Genomic DNA, 18,242 nt, shown 5'->3' with positions numbered 1-18,242 from the left:
GAAGAAGTGGGGGGTGTCCGTCGGTCAGTCGGTCGGGCAAAGGGAGACCTGGGCGCTCGCTGGCTGCAGGATACACAGCGCAGGGGAGGCGCGCGCGATTCATGCACGAGTTGAGTGAGCCAGTCAGTCAGCAGCCTCACTGTGCAGTGGTTAGTGCTAGTCGCGTCCACAAATCGCGCGCAGGTGACAAAAGTACCTACTCGAAGCATAAAGCTACCTGTATTTTTCCAACCAGCTGCAAATCCTACAGGTATGTCATCAATTTAAGAACTGTAATTCTTTTGTGTTGGTGGCTTTATTATTATAAAATGAAACATTTTTTTAGGTGCCCTGTTTGACATGGCTACAAAGAAGCAGCAAAGAAAAACAAGACGAAAACTGTGAATTTAAAGTTGAATGTACCTACCTATATAGTTTAAGTTTAAAAAATTTGGCTCTCAAAAAAATTTTCAATCGTTGTACTGTTGATATTTGTCTCTGTTGACTAATGAGTTTGCTGACCAATGCAGTAGGAGATGTGCAAGAGGCAGTCCGTAGATGATTCTCTCTTATCATCATTGATGTTTCTGTCTCTCTCTCTCCCTCTCCTTTCCTCTCTGAAATCAATAACAAAACACACATATTTAAAAAATGTTATTTAGCCCTAGCTGATTTGGTTCAATGGATAGAGCGTCTGCCCGTGGACTGAAGGGTTCCGGGTTCGATTCCGGTCAAGGGCATGTACTGTACCTTGGTTGCAGGCTCCATCCTGGCCCTGGTCAGGGTGTGTGTGAGGCAACCAATCAATGTGTCTCTCTCACATCAATGTTTCTCTTTCTCTGTCTCTTCCCCCTCCCTTCCACTCTCTCTAAAAATCAATAGAAAAATATCCTCGGGTGAGGATTAAAAATAATAATAAATATAAAATAAAAAGATCACTTAAAAATGTTATTTAATTAAAAAGCACCCTAAGGCAATCAGACTTTTAAATTGATTTGATTGGTCTTTTGATTAATTGGGGTCTTGAGCTTATAACCTAAAAGCCCACACACAGAGAAAGAAAGAGCGAGAGCGAGAGAGAGAGAGATGGCCCCTGATTAATTCACAGCTTTAAAGAAGCTGACATGAACTTTTCATATCTAAGGTCTATAAGGCTTTGGAGCTTGATGCCCTTTTTTTCCTTAACCCTTAACACAAAGATGATTCCAAACTCACTGGTCCTCCCGTTAAAGCTCGTGCAGCACGCAGCTCCTCCTCCGGACCGCGATCTTGGAAGGAGGCTCTGTAGATCTCTGCAGTTTTAACGTTGACAGCTGTGAGGGACAACAGGATGGCTGAGTTGATGAAAGACAAACATGGGAAGTTTGCACAGGCCTACAGTTCTCCCACCATACATAATAGAATATGGATAAGTCTCTCAAATACAGAATAGAATGAAAACTGAACAAAATTACTCTTAAATGCCTGTAGCTTCCTCTTTCCTGGAAAGGGACAATGCAATCTTTTAGCCAAGTACCTCACTCAAAATGGCTGAGACCTGAGCTGAACTAGGTTCTGTAAGACTGTTCCAAACCAAGAGCCGGCCCCACAGGAAGACACTCAATCTCTTCAGGCAGGTGCGTGGCAAGGCCTTCCTGGTCAGCCCTGTGACCAAACGTGTCTGCAAATGGCTGGGGGTAGAGGGCCTGTGATCATGGCCAAGTCTGGTGTTTTTGTTTGTTTTCTAATTTTTACTACGCATTTCAAATATATATGTTACAGAAAACAAAATCACCACAACTAAATACATGAAGAATTACAGACATGGTAGAAGCCCTCTGCATTTCATCCTATACCTCTGGAGCAGTGGTTCTCAACCTGTGGGTTATGAACCCTTTGGGGGTCGAACAACCCTTTCACAGGGGTCGCCTAAGACCATCAGAAAACACAAATATAATTACATATTGGTTTTTGTGATTAATCACTATGCTTTAATTATGTTCAATTTGTAACAATGAAAATACATCCTGCATATCAGATATTTACATTACGATTCATAACAGTAGCAAAATTACAGTTATGAAGTAGCAACGAAAATAATTTTATGGTTGGGGGTCACCACAACATGAGGAACTGTATTAAAGGGTCACGGCATTGGAAGGTTGAGAAATACTGTTCTGGAGTCTTCAGAGACCATCCCGAAAGGGTGGAAGTTTTTGGATTTTCTCTAATCTGATAGTTTTACTTTCCTTCTCAATCAAAACCTCCCTTGATTCCCTATATATAAGAAAATTATTATGCTCCACTCCAGCCGCTGCAGCCCTGGTTGGAGAAAAGCACCGCTGGCCACCTCGGGAGAGAAGAGCACCACTAACACTCCCATTGCTGGTGGCGCGGTCCATGCTGTATAGGTGCTCCTGGCTCTCTCCTCCCCGTCTGGATGAGGACATTTTCTCTCTTTCAAAGATAATGCTTAGAGAAGATAAGCTACTTGCCCAGGGTCCCCAGCAAGCACAGCAGAACTAAGGCTGTGACATGCTGACATCAGTGGGCTCACTAGCTCCTATCACTGGAGCCTGCCTTGTCAACATGTGGCCAGTTTCCAACTCTCAAACACTACTCACCAATGCCATAAATGATTGGAAAGTGGTTTTCGTTTTCTTCCCGGTCATTTAATTCTATCAAACAAACAAAAAAGTTTTTAAGATCCAATTTTTAAGAAATACTAACCAACTGCTTTCATTTTGTAAAACAGCGGCCAAGATGGAGCCCCCACTGCTAAAGGGGGGGAAAACAGACCATAAAAGGAACAGTTTTCCTGTTTCCTTGCTGAGTCCCAGAGCACTCGAGTTTATACTGAACGGCCACCTCCAGAGGTAGGGGCTCCCAGCCATCTACTGCTCAGCAGTCTCACACAAGGTGGCAGCTTCCACCTGGGGTGTGGCCCCTTCTCCTGCCCAGGAGTACAGACAGGCTTCTGAAAATCCCAGGGAAGGAAAGACGAGTGACACTGAAGCGGGTCAGCCTCTCAACTGAGGCTGCACAGGCTTTGGACACTGGGCAGGACCAGCAGATGGGGAAAGCCCGAATAAAAGTTAGCAAAGCATCAGCAAACTGTCTTCTATGACTGAGGTGCTGATGCTAGGTCCTGCTTGAAGGGGAGGGCGAAACATCCCTGAAATCTACAACTTTATTTTGGGAAAGACGGCAGAACTTACCTGTCACACACAATGTCACTAAGTGAATGTCATCTTCTTGTCTGTCAAATTCACCTACAATTAGAATTGTAAAACTGGATGTCAAAAAAGTTCCTTTAATTAGCAGAACATATCCTGAGCAAGTCAAGAAGGGGACGGAGGGACGAAAGCCAGCTGAGCCATCTCTGTGCTACTACCCTTTCAGCCACCACCTGGCCTACCAGGCCTGCCAAGTTACAGCCATGTTCCTAGCCTCAAGCCCAAAGGAAACTGTGACCAAGGCTTTCCATTTCTCTCTTCATTTGGAGAGGTTTGGGAGGATAAAATGACTCTAAAGATTTTTACTCTTCCTAAGTAACTATTTTTCCTGTTATCATAGTCATAAAAAAATTGATCACTGCAAAAATTTGGAAATACAGGAGAGCATAAGGAGTAATGGGTTTTTAATGGTAGAAGTAGATGGGATTTTAATGCCCATAATCTGTTAAGATGCTGTGTATTCCATACTTTTCCATGCACAGCTAAGCTCATAGCATGTAGACATTTTATATTTAACAGCTACATAATTATTCCTTTACTAATGAACATTAGATAATTTCCTGTTGTAAATGTTCTACTGCCCATCTATCTTTAGACATAAATTCTGTGCACATTTCAGATTATTTTCTTAGAATAGATTCCCAGAAGGGGACTTACTGGGGTCCAAGGATATGAGCCTTTTTAAGACTTTATTACCATGATGCCAAATGGCTTTCCCCACAGGTTGTACCAACGTATATTCCAGTACTGTGTCAATTTGTTACCTCACTGCCTCATGGTTAACATAGAACATGTGTTTTTGAAAAAAATACTTGCTCACTGAGTAGGGAAAATATGGTATGATCGGTGTTCTCGTTTTCTACACATTAAAACGGACATTTCTTCCTGGAGGGTGGTTCTGTTTTTACAAAATTCAGAGTATATCAACTGCTGTCTTTAAAAAAAATGTTGTCCCATCCCATTAGCCCCTGAAAACGTAGCTGTATGCTGTTCAGTCTTGATGTCAGATTCCAAGCTGAGCAGTTTATGTCACTCCAGGAAGGTGTGCCCCTCTTGTATCCTCACTGGGACTCTTAGCCAAGCAATAATAGGTACAAATTTTTATCCAATTTGGGGGGGGAACAGGGAACTTACTAAGAAGTTGATGAGTAAGTTTTTGTGACAACTGCCTATCGTCACTGAAGCCGCCCACGAGGTGCACTTCCAGCCTGGCAAAGAGATGGGATGGTGGTCAGAGGCCAGCACAAGGCAGCGACTGTGCACTGGTTTGCTTTGTATGGTGCTTCTCAGCGTCAGTAGCCCTCACTCTACAGAGCGCTTCTAGGCCCTGCTTGCGCCTTCCTGCACACAGGACACCTGTGTGGCTCCCTGGGGTACATGGGGAGGCTGCCAAGGCCAGGCAAGCTTCTGGGGATCCTGCCCAGGAGCCCTGATGGCTGAGCGCGTTTCTGTCTTACCACAAATATGAGCCGCTCGAGGCAGAGGGTGAGGAACTCTGCTCAGGAAAAATATGCCTCTACACACTGTTTACCCACCCAAAGCAGGACACCTCTGAAAACCTCTCCAATGTCTCCGCCAAAGAGGAACTGGGTGGAGGAGTGGGAAGGGAAGACAGCTCCGCTGTATAGCCCGTTTGGTGGAGGGACTGCAGTGAACCTTCCACAGTGCTGTCTCCCCTAATGCCCAGCTCTCCTGGAAAGACAGGAATGATCATCTCCATCCCACAGAGAGGAAAACTGAGTCTTTGCCTACAGCACATGCTTATTATCCACTGTGTCCCCATGAACGTTAGCTGCATGAGACAGAAAAACGTGTTCTTGAAGTTAAATAATTTGGGGAAATCTTGCCCAGTGTAACCCCTCCCTAGGAATCATAGTTCACACTAGCAAAGGAAAGCCCTAAGAAGTCCAACAGGTGGAAAAAAATAAACTTTGTTTAGCCTGTGTTTCCCACTTGTCTGCTAACTACCTGTGCACAGCCTAAAACAGTGATGGCGAACCTATGACACACGTGTCAGAGGTGACACACAAACTCATTTTTTTTGGTTGATTTTTCTTTGTTCAATGGCATTTAAATATATAAAGTAAATATCAAAATATAAATCTTTGTTTTACTATGGTTGCAAATATCAAAAAATTTCTATATGTGACACGGCACCAGAGTTAAGTTAGGGTTTTTCAAAATGCTGACACGCCGAGCTCAAAAGGTTCGCCATCACTGGCCTAAAACAACCTGGGCACAAGTGCTTTGGAAAGTGCAGTTGTAGCCCTAGCTGGTTTGGTTCGGTGGATAGAGCATCAGCCTGTGGACTGAAGGGTCCCAGATTCGATTCCGGTTAAGGGCATATGCCTGGGTTGCTGGCTCAATCCCCAGTGGGGGTCATTCAGGAGGCAGCCAATCAATGATACTCTGTCATCACTGATGTTTCTATCTCTCTTCTCTCTGAAATAAATAAAAATATACTAAAAAAAAAAAGTGCAGCTGTTATTCACATAGATGTGAGGAATGAACTGGAACCTCTGAGAAACCAGCACAGGGCCAAGCATCAAGCGGTCTCAAAATGAACATTTAAAGTAAGAGGAGCAGAGTCACCACGGCTTTGCTCGACACTGGGCCACAGGGTGCAGCAAACCTTCCAGAGTGACCAAATCAGTCCCATGAGCAGACCAGGGATATCTCACAACTGCGTTGCGAGAATCACGGAGTTGGGCCTGTGGCCAGATCCAGCTAAGTAATCCATGGCCCAATGAAAAGTCCATTCTGTGACTGCATAGGTTGCACGCCAGTGAAGCAACACAGGCAGAAGTAGAATTAAATTTAAAAATTGATCTGTGTTGTACTAATGAAACTGACAGAGGCTTTTTTTAAATCTTTGGGATTCTAAGAACTTGTATATGAATGGACTAGTTCATGCAATGGCTGCATTAGGCTTCAAGTAAAATGAGAGCAAAGTCTGCAAAGTCGGCCTGATGAGAGAGGAAAGCGGGCACAGGGGAGCGAGCACAGGTCAGACTGTCATAGGCCTACCACTAACTAGCTGTGTGACTCCGGGTCAGCTGAGTGTGTGTCAGCAACTGTGGAAAGGAGGTGGTTACACTTCCTGTAACCGGTGAGAGGGTTAGATGCTGTGATGGATGGCCAGGTCAGACATCAGCTCTTGTAAGGAATCGCTGGTGAAACCACTGTTTTGCTGACATTTAAAACTGTAACCCCCTAGTCCTGCAGCTGTCTCCCGTTCCTTCTCTGCCTTGTTTTTTTCCACAGTCCTGTTTACCGTTTAACATCCTATTTTGCTTATTGAATGCCTCCTTGCTTTACAATATGAACACCATGGGGGCAGGTTTGGTCTACTCTGTCCACTGCTATGTCCTTGGCACCTATAACAAGTTCTTGCTCATACAGAGCATTCAGTAAAGAATTGCTGAAGGAATAAATGAATGAAGGGATACTACATCTGGGGTATAACAAAGCAATGTCTGATACGTGAACATCTAAAAATACAGTACTGAACATAAAACTACAGGTGCGAGGTCAAACCTTCCATTGACAATCCAGCATTGTTTCCTTGCCTGTTCCCATCACCCACTCACTCACTCACCAACTAGGACAAGGGGCCATGCTGTGCCAAGCTCCGTTCCAGGGGAACAAGACAGCCACTGTGGTAGTGACATTCTGTGTTTCTGTGACAGCTTCCACAGCGATTTCCTCTACACGAGGGTGCAAAGTTCCCGATATCACAAAACAGTGGCGCGGAGCTCACCTTCCACATTGAGCGTGGTCAGAAAAGGACTTTATGGAGTTCATGATCAAGGGGACCTCAGCTTTGGTGTCAGTTCCATCACAATGTGTCAAGCAGGTAGCCCCATTACCTGAAGAACAAGGGTGAAATGACTCATGTTACTCCCAGTGAGAACTCAGTAAGCAAGCCAACTCAATTCCTGTCCATTCGGACCACCTCATCTTGAATATCCTGTAAGGAAAAACAGAAACTGTGCTGCCCAGCCAACCCATTCTGACCAGGGCACAGGGAGGTACCATGCAGACCAGAGAAAAGGTGAGCGGAGTCAGGTTTCCAGTAGGACACCAAGACACGCAAATCGAGAAATTAATGGTCCCAAACTTGGTTGGTTTAAATAATGATTTCCTTATCTCTCTCGCCATACCTGTGTGCCTCAGGACCACAATGTGACAAGTGGTGGCATCATCAGAACCCAGAATGGAGATGGAGCCTGTTTAAAAAAGAAATAAAATAAAATATCCAGTAGCCTTTTGGGATAACGCCCAATTCACTGCTTCCTAACCTACCATCCTTTGGGGAGGTCACTGCAAGCTCTCTTTGCTGAACATACAGAAGGCCCTGGGGTCCCACTTGTTGAACAGACTGACCTCTGAGAAGTCTGGCTCTTTCCTGTTTAATTAAAAAAAAATAAAATAGTGATGGAAATTAGTGAGGATTGAGTAACTAGAGAGGTGGAGAGAGCCAAAGTGTGCCCTAAGTGGGAAATACACACTTGTAGGTCTGAGGTGTGTGTATTATTTGACAGAAAGGCTAAACTAAAAAGATAGCAGTAGCTATCATGTGGAACAATGCAAAAAGCAACAACAAAGTCCTATTCTCTGTTATCCTATAAAACAAGATTTTAGTGACTATGAAATAAGTTGCAAAAATCCTTTTTCACAGTTCCTTACTGAAGAATAGGAGGCTCTTCATGATTTTACAATTGTAAAGAGAATCAGACTGTATGGCCTAGTGCAGTGATGGCGAACCTATGACACACGTGACACGCGAACTCATTTTTTTGGTTGATTTTTCTTTGTTAAATGGCATTTAAATATATAAAATAAATATCAAAAATATGTCTTTGTTTTACTATGGTTGCAAATATCAAAAAATTTCTATATGTGACACGGCACCAGAGTTAAGTTAGAGTTTTTCAAAATGCTGACACGCCGAGCTCAAAAGGTTCGCCATCACTGGACTAGTGGATCAGTGGATCAGAAACCACATCCCCTCTTTACTTTCTTTAAAGAAGTAGAGGGGTTAAGACCTTCCCTAAACCCTAATCTGGTAATCCCACTCCTGGAAATCTGTAATGAGGAAATAATCCAAAATCCCTGTGTTATTTAGGATGGCAAAAAGCTGGGAGCAGCAACAAGAAAGATAAATAAATTATGCAGAACCAACTCACAACTACTAATTGTACGGTCATGGAAAATAAGGACTACGGGAAAATAGTTTTGAAATGTACAATGAAAAGCAAGATGCAAAATTGTAAAATTTTAAAGCTATAAATATACTGTTAATACAACAATGCTAAAACATTACTGTACCTAGGAAAAAATACCAGAAGGAAATTCACTAATATGAGCATGGTTGTTAGAACAGGGCAAACTCAAGTAATTTAACTGGTGTTTTCTCTCTGTTCTCTAAATCTTCTATGATATAGTTATGTTATTATTAAAGTAGAAAACCAAAAATGAGCAAATCTATGAAAAGGATAGATTAATATTAGGTGTCCACATTTTGTCTAACTGAATATTTGTATAAATTCTTATGCAGTAAACCTGGGGGGAGGGGGATCAAGTGGTTAAATTCTTGAATGAAAATACACGTTTTTTTCCAAAACTGTCAAATTGATACAACCCTAAGTATCATAATGTCCTTACTTGCAACAAATAAACTCAATGAAAAAGAATCTTATCCAGATGTGTAATATAGTGTATTGTCTAGACTGGAGAATGTTTTTATAATCTTACACAGGCTTCTTGCCATATCTCATATTGGTGAGAATTTAAGTTAGTACTTACTAAAATAGATATAAAAAAGCATAATGATCAGCTTGATGACTTATACAGTGTCTTCTTTTTAATAAACTCCCATTAATTGGAAGCAAAACAGCAATTAGAATGAGACCGGCCCTCAATTTAAGAAAGGAATTGAGAATTAAGTGAACTGCAGTGAAGAACTGGATCCGCCTGGCACCTCTGCCTGCTGCAGAAGTCAATGAGAAATAAATGTGGCCGATTGTTCTGAAACTCAAAACACTCCTTATCAGGGAACACTTTCATTTTCATACCACTTCTCAGCTCACCTCAGTTCAAAATAACAAAGGAGAATTCAGAATTTCCTTTTTATCATTCCTTTAATACTTACCTTAACTTTGTTCTTTTGGGAAAGGGAGAGGGAAGAGTAAAGGCAAATGTTTACCATGTCTTTTCATAACTGGGTCACCATCCAAAAGCAAAGCTACTTGTGAGATCTGATTATCACTCTCATACCCAAGACCAAAAATCAGGTCTTTTTTGACACAGCTCCAGAGAAAAGCACCATGGATTGTTAGAAGAGAGAATGCCACAAGGCAGAAATGGTATGCTGCTTCTGTCTTCCACTTAAAGAAATAAAAAAAAGTTTAGCCAAAGTTCTCTGGGGGGAAACCCACAGCCAGCCCTACCTTATAAACTCACATCCTTTCTGATATAAAAATAGCCTCAGCTTCCTCAACTTTTGCTTTTCTCTGGACACTAAGATTCACTAAAATATATATATATATATATATATAATCTTTTCCATCGGCCTTTCTGTGTAACACCTCACCCTCAGTTCCCAATCCCTGGCCAATGGTGCGGGTCTCTTAACCCAGAGCTCAGCACTCCCTTTTCTGAAGGGGCCAGACAGTAAGTATTCTGGGCTTTGCAGACTGCACTGTAGCAAGAAAGCAGCGCAGCCCGCATGTAAACAAAAGGCTGTAGCTGTGTCCCCCAAAACCTTATTTATGGGAAATACCAAAATCTGAATTTCATATAATTTCACATCACCAAATATCAATCTTTTGATTTTTCTCCCACCCTTTAAAATTTAATGTTAAAGCTCGAGAACTACCCACAAACAGGGTTTGGCTTGTGCCTATAGTTCCTTGCCTCCTGGGTTAGCCAATCACTTAGCTGTACCCTGGAGGATGGTCACGGAACCCTCACTCCTGCTGCATGTTGTCATTTCTTCCCTCAAAAACAGGAGAGCAGGTCTAACAGGGCTTTGTGAACTGCAAAGCATGCCCTGTAAGAAATTATTATAGCAGGTACAGCTCTCCAAACTGAGCCTTCTTTCCACTTGTGCTTCCTTATTTCAGTCCTTCATGGTCTCACACTTGAATTCCCACCACAGAATTTAGGAGCGGAAGAAAGACAGAAAGACAATGGAGTCCCCTGCCTTCCACCAACTGAGCCTGGGCATGCTCCTGACTCTCCGTGCTCCCACCCCCTCCTCGGGGCAATGGGGATGATGCTGACCACCCCTTAGCTGTGTGAGGATTAACAGAGAGCAGGTTTGTAGGGAGTGGCTGTCACCATTCCTCATCCCTGTTTCTTGGACCCCAAGGTCTCCCTTGCCCACTCTATCCTCCCCGATGGCTGCCAGCATTATTTCTTCAAAACACTGATTTTGTTACATCACTTCTCTGCTCAAAAACAAAAAAACAAAACAAAAAAACCTTTCTGAGCCCAGCAATTTCATTTGATGGAATAATTATGGGGCTTAGGACGATTTAGCTCTGTGACTTTTCATTATCAAAGAATCTTACATGCTTAAAAGGAGGAACAAAGTTACAGTGCATTCATATTGTGGAAGTCTACAGAACCATTTAACAAGGTGTTGCAGGACTGGTTATGGAGCATTCAGCGACTGGTTAAGAGCAAGACTCTATACCAGTGGTCAGCAAACTCATTAGTCAACAGAGCCAAGTATCAACAGTACGACGATTGAAATTTCTTTTGAGAGCCAAATTTTTTAAACTTAAACTATAAAGGTAGGTACATTGTTATTAACTTAATTAGGGTACTCCTAAGGCTTAGGAAGAGCCACACTCAAGGGGCCAAAGAGCCGCATGTGGCTCGCGAGCCGCAGTTTGCCGACCACGGCTGGCAGTGCCGCCGGGTGGAACTTTGTGCAGTGATGGCAACATCTGTATCTGTGCTGTCTCAGACAGGAGCCACTAGCCACAGGTGGCTGTCGAGCACTTGACATGTGGTTAGTTCGACTGAGGAACTGATTTTTAAAGTTTATTTAATTTTAATTAACTTAAATGTAAACAGCCACATGTGATTGGTGGCTACCATACTGAACAGTGCAGCTGGAGACCAAGGCAGACGGCCAGGGTTCCAATCCAAGTTACACCACTTACAGGATGGGGGACCTTGGGCAACTTACTCAGCCTCTCTGTGCCTCACAGTCATCACCTGTAAAATGGGAATAGTACTAACACCTACTTCATAGGGCAGTGGTGCTCAGCAAGTTCCACTACATCACTGTTATTTCTTAAAAACTGACTTTGGCCCTAGCTGGTTTGGCTCAGTGTATAGAGTGTCAGCCTATGGACTGGAGGGTCCCGGGTTCGATTCCGGTCAAGGACACATGCCTGGGTTGCAGGCTCCATCCCCAGTAGGGGGCATGCAGGAGGCAGCCAATCAATGATACTCTCTCACCACTGATATTTCTATCTCTCTCCTTTCCTCTCTGAAATCAATAAAAACGTATTTTTTTAAAAAACTGACTTGATGCCGAAACCGGTTTGGCTCAGTGGATAGAGCGTCGGCCTGCGGACTGAGGGGTCCCAGGTTCGATTCCGGTCAAGGGCATGTACCTGGGTTGCGGGCACATCCCCAGTAGGAGTTGTGCAGGAGGCAGCTGATCGATGTTTCTCTCTCATCGATGTTTCTAACTCTCTATTTCTCTCCCTTCCTCTCTGTAAAAAAATCAATAAAATATATTTTAAAAAAAAAAAATTAAAAAACTGACTTGAGAGAGAGAGAGAGAGGAAGCGAGAGAGAGAAACATCAATTTGCTGTTCCACCTATTTACACATTCACTGGTTGGCTCTTGTGTGTGCCCTGACCAGGGTTTAAACCTGCAACCTTGGCATACTGAAATGATGCTGCATTACTGTTATTATTTAATTATTCTATGCTAGGCATAGCTAGGGAGAGGCTTATACTTGCTGGCAATTCTTACAACATACTATTACATGAAAAAGACAGAATATATAGTATGCTCTCATTTTTAAAAGTACATCACTCACAAAGAAAAACCTCTATAAGAATATTTACTGAAATGTGAAGTGATTGTGGTCATAGGTTATTTATTCTTCTTTTTGACATTTACATTCTTTTTTTTTTTAAGAAGAGGATATACTACTAATAGAAAAATAGTTAAATCTTTCATTTCCCTCCATTGCTTATTTGTTGAAAGATCCAATCAAACCCCTCTAATCCAGGTATGACCTAGCTCTTCACTTATTTCCAGTCTGTCCCCTTCTCTGCACCAAGGAAACCGGCACCTGCCCCCAGAACCCTTCTTCTCCTACCCATCGGAGCACAGTCTAACTTGCCTCGCTAGAAAGCCCTCCCCTTCCCTTTTCAAGTCTCTCTCATACCTCCATCCTCCTTCCCTTAGACCAGCGGTTCTCAACCTGTGGGTCGTGACCCCTTTGGGGGTTGAACGACCCTTTCACAGGGGTTGCCTAAGACCATCGGCAAACACATATATAATTACATATTGGTTTTGTGATTCATCACTATGCTTTAATTATGTTCAATTTGTAACAATGAAAATATATCCTGCATATCAGATATTTACATTACGATTCATAACAGTAGCAAAATTACAGTTATGAAGTAGCAACGAAAATAATTTTATGGTTGGGGGTCACCACAACATGAGGAACTGTATGAAAGGGTCGCGGCATTAGGAAGGTTGAGAACCACTGCCTTAGACTGATGCAAGTGAAAGTGACCGTCCCTCCTCGGTGTTCCTGTAATGTGAATTGGTCCCCACTACGATGCCTTTCTAGGCCACGTCTCCCTAAATAGGCCAAACCTCCCTTGAAGAGGGGCCGGACACCCTGGTATAGTCCCACATCCCCCGCTCCCTCCACACTTAGTGTGCTACCTTGGACACTGATCTTTCTAACTATCCTAATAAAAGAGAAACATGGTAATTGGCATACGACCGCTTCCCATTGGCTAATCAGCGAGATATGCAAATTAACTGCCAGCCAAGATGGCAGCCGGCAGCTAGGCAGCTTGAAACTAACATGAGGCTTGCTTGCTTCAGTGATGGAGGACTCCAACATTCCCCGCCTGCCTTGCCCGGCCTCTGAGCTTGCAGTTTAAGAAACATTGTAAAAAATATAGAAGCTAAAACCCCAGAAAACTGCTTTCAGCTGGCTAGGATCTCAGAGCTGGAGATGATACAGAGTTTCGATTATAGAACCTAAACAAACCAGATACCTTCTTTCAGCAGCAGAGGCCTCAGAGCTGGAGCCAGAGCTAAAGCTGGCCCAGAAAAAAAAACAAAAAAGAAAAAAAGGAGCAGTTGGGAGCTTCAGTCACCCGCCAGCCTGAAAACAGCCCTCAGACCCTCACCCAGACTGGCCAGGCACCCCAGTGGGGACCCCCACCCTGAAGGGTGTGTGACCAGCTGCAAACAGCCATCATCCCCTCATCCAGGCTGGCCAGGCACCCCAGTGGGGACCCCCACCCTGAAGGGTGTGTGACCAGCTGCAAACAGCCATCATCCCCTCATCCAGGCTGGCCAGGCACCCCAGTGGGGACCCCCACCCTGATCCAGGACACCCTTCAGGGCAAACCAACCAGCCCCACCCATGCATCAGGCCTCTATCTTATATAGTAAAAGGGTAATATGGCTCCCAGCACTGGGATCAGCGGAGCCATGAGGCCTCCTGGCACCGGGATCAGAGTGACAGGGGGCAGCGCCCAAACCCCGATTGCCCTGCGGCTGTGTGTGTGACCGGGGGCGGGGCCACAACCTCCCTATCCGCCCTGCTCTGTTCGTGACAGGGGAAGGTGCCCCAACCCCCTGATCAGCCTTGCTCTGTGCCTGATAGGGGGGAGCTCCCCAACCCCCTGATCGCCCTGTGGCTCTGTGTATGACAGGGTGCGGTGCCCCAACCCCCCGCCCTCACGGGCCATAACCTCCCCATCGGCCCTGCCCTGAGTGTAAGAGTGGCGGTGCCCCAACCACCTGATCGGCCCTGCTCTGTGCATGACAGGGGAAGGCGCCCCAACTCCCCAATCGGCCCTGCTCTGAGCCTGACCAGGGGCTGCACCTAGGGATTGGGCCTGCCCTCTGCCACCCGGGAGCAGGCCTAAGCCAGCAGGTTGTTATCTCCCGAGGGGTCCCAGACTGCAAGAGGGCACAGGCCGGGCTGAGGGCCCCCCCCTCCCCCCTGAGTGCACAAATTTTTGTGCACCGGGCCTCTAGTCTATACATATAAAAGCCTAAGCGACCAAACGACCAAATGACCAGTTGACAGGTCGCTATGACAGGCACTGACCACCAGGGGACAGATGCTCAATGCACAGGATCGGGCTCCCTCCTGCCTGGATCAGGCCTGCGGGAATCGGGCTGAAACCGGCTCTCCGACATCCCCCAAGGGGTCCTGAATTGCAAGAGGGTGCAGGCCAGGCCGAGGGACCCCACCAGTGCATGAATCTGTGCACCAGGCCTCTATTTGTCATATAAATTTTCAGACATAAAAATAAGTGTCACCTAAATTTTGTTAGGCAGCTGGAATATTTCCCCTTGGTGAGTCCCACTCCTGACGTCACCAGTTAATGGTGTGACAGCGACACAGTACAAGGAAAGTGCTTAGCACAGTGCCCAGTGTCTGCTAAGTACTCAGTATGTGCTGACAACTATTACTATTGTTTTCTTGAAATGCAAGTTGAGAATCGCACAAAGCTGTCCCCTTTTCCCTGTCAGTAACTCCTCCTCATCCTTGGGGTCATCTGTTCACTCATTTCTTCATTTTTTAATATATATATATATTTTTATTTCAGAGAGAAGGAAGTGGGAGAGAGAAAAACCTCAATGATGAAAGTCACTGATCCGCTGCCCCCTACAGGCCCCCTCCCGGGGATCACGCCGGAGAGCCGGCCTGTGCCCTGACCTGAATCCAACCCGGACCTCCGGTTCCCAGGTCCAGCTCAGCCGCTCAGCCACCCCTGCTGGGCTGTTCGCTCATTTCGTAACAAACACTGGCGGGAGCTTAGTCTGGGGGCAGATTCAGGGGATAAACAAAGGCAGTAAGCAGACAGTCGTTACCAGCTGTACAGCCGCTGCAGAGGAGCTCTCGGAGCACCGCCCCCCTCAGCCCCGGGCAGCGCAGGCTTCTGCGCCTCCGCCTCCGGCGGGAAGGGGGCGTCTTTCTCCTCGGCACTAGGTTACGGTCCGGAGGGACTCGGCGATGGAAAGCCATCCCCTCCCTAACTCCACGGTAAATGTCCCGGATGCAGGGAAAGAGGCGAACACCCGGCAGCGCCCAATGTGTAGATGGAGGTCATTCCCCCTTAACTGGGGCGAGCGTGAGGTGTGGCCCCCAATCTTTTCTAACAGTAAAAAAACCCTTTTTCAAACAGCTTCTGCATAAGCCTGGACTAAGGTTTCAGAGATGTATTTGAGGACAAAAGCAGAAAAACAAAACCAAACCCTGCCATCAGGGCGTGGTCCTCACCACGGCCCAGCTGTGGGAAAGCCGGCCCTTCCTTCCGGCTACAGATAACTGGAGCCGGGTGCCCCGGTGGGGAGAGGAGGGGCGCGGGGAGGGGCGCGCCGGGCACCCCTGCCCAGACGCTGTCCCCAGCCCGCCCTGGCATCACCGACCGCTTCCTGAGGACCCCAACACGAGGCGGCGTTCACGCGGGGTGAGGATCCCCGCGAGTGTTCTCCTAAAGCGCCAAGTCCGGCGTGGGGGTGCGGACAGCCCTGTCCGGGAACAGGGGTCCCGGGGGGTCCTCAAGCCGCGGTGCTGTGCGACTCCGGGCAAGTCACCTACCCTCTCTGGGCCCCGTCCCCTCCCCTAGGGACAAGGGGCCTCAGCAGATGCCCTCTAAGGTCCAAAGGCAAACGCTCCACAGATGCCTCCAGCGCAGGCGAAGGTCGCTGCCAGCGGCCGGGTGAGCCGCCAGCAGCGCCTCAGCTGCGCCAAGTTTAAGCCTGTTTCGGGCGGAGCGGGTGGCGGCGGCGGGGTGAGGAGGGCTCGGTCCGCTGGAAGCCCCCCGCCCGGGCCCTGCTCACCTCCAGCAGCGGGTGGGCTCGGACGAGGTCCCCGGCGGACTGCGGCAGCTGCACTCGCCGCCCGTCAACCAGCAGCGGCATCGTGGGGACGGCGGCCCGGCAGGCCCAGGGAGGCGTCGGCCGCCCCCGCCGCGGGCTGCCACCGCCGCCGCCGCCGCCGCCGCCGCCGCCTGAGGGTGCCCCCGCGAAGCCCTGCGCCGCCGCGGGCGCCGCCGGGAAGTGGAGTCCGAAGAGACCGCACAGACCCAGGAGGGTGAGGAAATCTAGGGCGGGGCCGCAATGCCCCTTGGGAAGCGTAATGTAATCTCGAGGAAGCGGGGTGAGGCCAGCCTCCTCCCAAGGGCCGCTGGGAAATGTAGTCCTGAAAGCGTGGGAACCGAGGGAGGGAGCTGTGCCCAACTTGAGAGCCTTTGCTCCCAGAGACCCTAGCTCAGTTCCCAGATCCGGTAACCTGGCCTGAGTGCGGAGTCTGGGGGCTCTCTGCTTGGGTTCACAACACGGCCCTACCACATCTAATCGTGCGTGATCTTGAGCAAGTCCCAGATAGTATTCAGTGAATAAACGCACACGTCTTAAACTGGGAAAATAGAGCCTAAACTTTGCTAGCCCCACATTTAGAAATCATCGGTTCACTCTTGGCATCCAGTAGGCACTCAGAGATGGGAGTTAAAGATCAGCAAGATACCATGCAGTCCCTACTGAGGATAGGTACCCTGGTGAGGGCTGGGGCTCTCTATCCTAAAACTTGGAAATACTGTATCACTCAAATAGATCCAATTCCACAATACATCAATTTTTTAAAAAGACAGTGGTGAGATGAGCCATCCCATGAAGAGCAAAACTACTAAAATGTAATCATTTTATATTCCACCTCCTCTTAGTTTTTCTAAACTCCCAAGGGCCAAGAACCACCATAATCAGTGTCAGGTTGGGGATCTCTTAAATTGGTACCAAGGAAGTAACATGGGTCAAATGGAAGTCATCTTTGTCTTGAAAAGATTTTTTCATGGAAGAGCTTCCTTTAGTCTTCCTCACAAGGTAGCCAAACAGCTATTGACTTCACATGCATTTCCGCTGAATCCTCACAACCCTAGAATAGGTTTGTTTTCACTTTACAGTTCAAATAAAATTAGAGCTTTGAAGAGTGTGTCACACACTTGGTTAGAAAGAGAAGCTACTGACTAAGCAGACACACAAAGGGATGGACCTCGGTTCTCCAACTGAAAGTCTGTTTTGCATCCCGCAGGTGGGGCTGTGGTTGAGCATAGTCCTATGGAGGTCAGGATTCTGACCCCAGTAGGAGTCATAGGGAGGCAATCAATGATTTTCATCATTTATGTTTCTCTCTCTCCCTCTCTGAAATCAATATATACTAGTATATACTTGAGGCCCGATGCATGAAATTTGTGCAAGAGTAGGCCTTCACGCCCCGCGCCCCCACCCACTGATCATTAGGGAAGGTCTTCAACACTACCCCCACCCCCACTCTCGCGCACATCAGGTCTAATTAGCTCTTTATTATATAGGATATATATGTCTTCTTTTCAGTAAGAGGAACAGAAAATCCCTTGTTCTCATACACTTTTGTCCAAGAGATTTCACAATTATTTTTTCACCAGATATATTCCTTCAAAGCATGTGCATTTTTTGAAAAAGTGTTCATCTTCCTTGGACCAGTTCAAGCCTCAGTCATTCTTGGCTGGCTGTGATCAAGGGGTATGTGACACTTCAGATGCATCTGGAAGTGCATCTCATCACCAACATGCACTTTATTTTTGAGCACTCCCAATCACACTGGCAATATTTTTGCCATTTTAATCAAGTTTCAGATGCAGTTTTATATTGAAAAACGATGTTTAAATACAGATCAGTAAGAAAAAAAATTAAAAGAACATTTATGTAGGAAGCCTCTTTCTTGAGGTACCTCACTTTACTGACATAAGAACAGGAGTTCCAGA

General features: G+C 46.3%; 1 protein-coding gene across 7 annotated transcripts in view; it reads right to left on the bottom strand.

Moving 5' to 3' along the window:
- Positions 1 to 16,565, bottom strand: part of NTAN1 (N-terminal asparagine amidase) — a 43,762-nt gene extending 27,197 nt beyond the window's left edge. The window contains exons 1-8 of one of the 7 annotated variants that reach the window (XM_059693246.1): positions 16,285 to 16,565; positions 7,500 to 7,602; positions 7,358 to 7,423; positions 6,955 to 7,063; positions 4,329 to 4,402; positions 3,177 to 3,230; positions 2,583 to 2,636; positions 1,195 to 1,292 (exon numbers count right to left, since the gene is read on the bottom strand). In XM_059693246.1, coding sequence (XP_059549229.1) covers positions 1,195 to 1,292; positions 2,583 to 2,636; positions 3,177 to 3,230; positions 4,329 to 4,402; positions 6,955 to 7,063; positions 7,358 to 7,423; positions 7,500 to 7,602; positions 16,285 to 16,365 — 639 coding nt within the window. In that variant the 5' untranslated portion in view covers positions 16,366 to 16,565. The remainder of the gene's footprint in view (positions 1 to 1,194; positions 1,293 to 2,582; positions 2,637 to 3,176; positions 3,231 to 4,328; positions 4,403 to 6,954; positions 7,064 to 7,357; positions 7,424 to 7,499; positions 7,603 to 16,284) is intronic. The other 6 variants (XM_059693244.1, XM_059693245.1, XM_059693241.1 and 3 more) reach the window with 6 other exon arrangements.
- Between the last annotated feature and the right edge of the window lie 1,677 nt (positions 16,566 to 18,242).

The sequence above is a fragment of the Myotis daubentonii genome, chromosome 4 (genome assembly GCF_963259705.1).
Source record: "Myotis daubentonii chromosome 4, mMyoDau2.1, whole genome shotgun sequence".
Classification (NCBI taxonomy): domain Eukaryota; kingdom Metazoa; phylum Chordata; class Mammalia; order Chiroptera; family Vespertilionidae; genus Myotis; species Myotis daubentonii.
The sequence above is the reverse complement of the archived record's forward strand: the minus strand, read 5'-3'. Positions and strand labels throughout refer to the sequence as shown.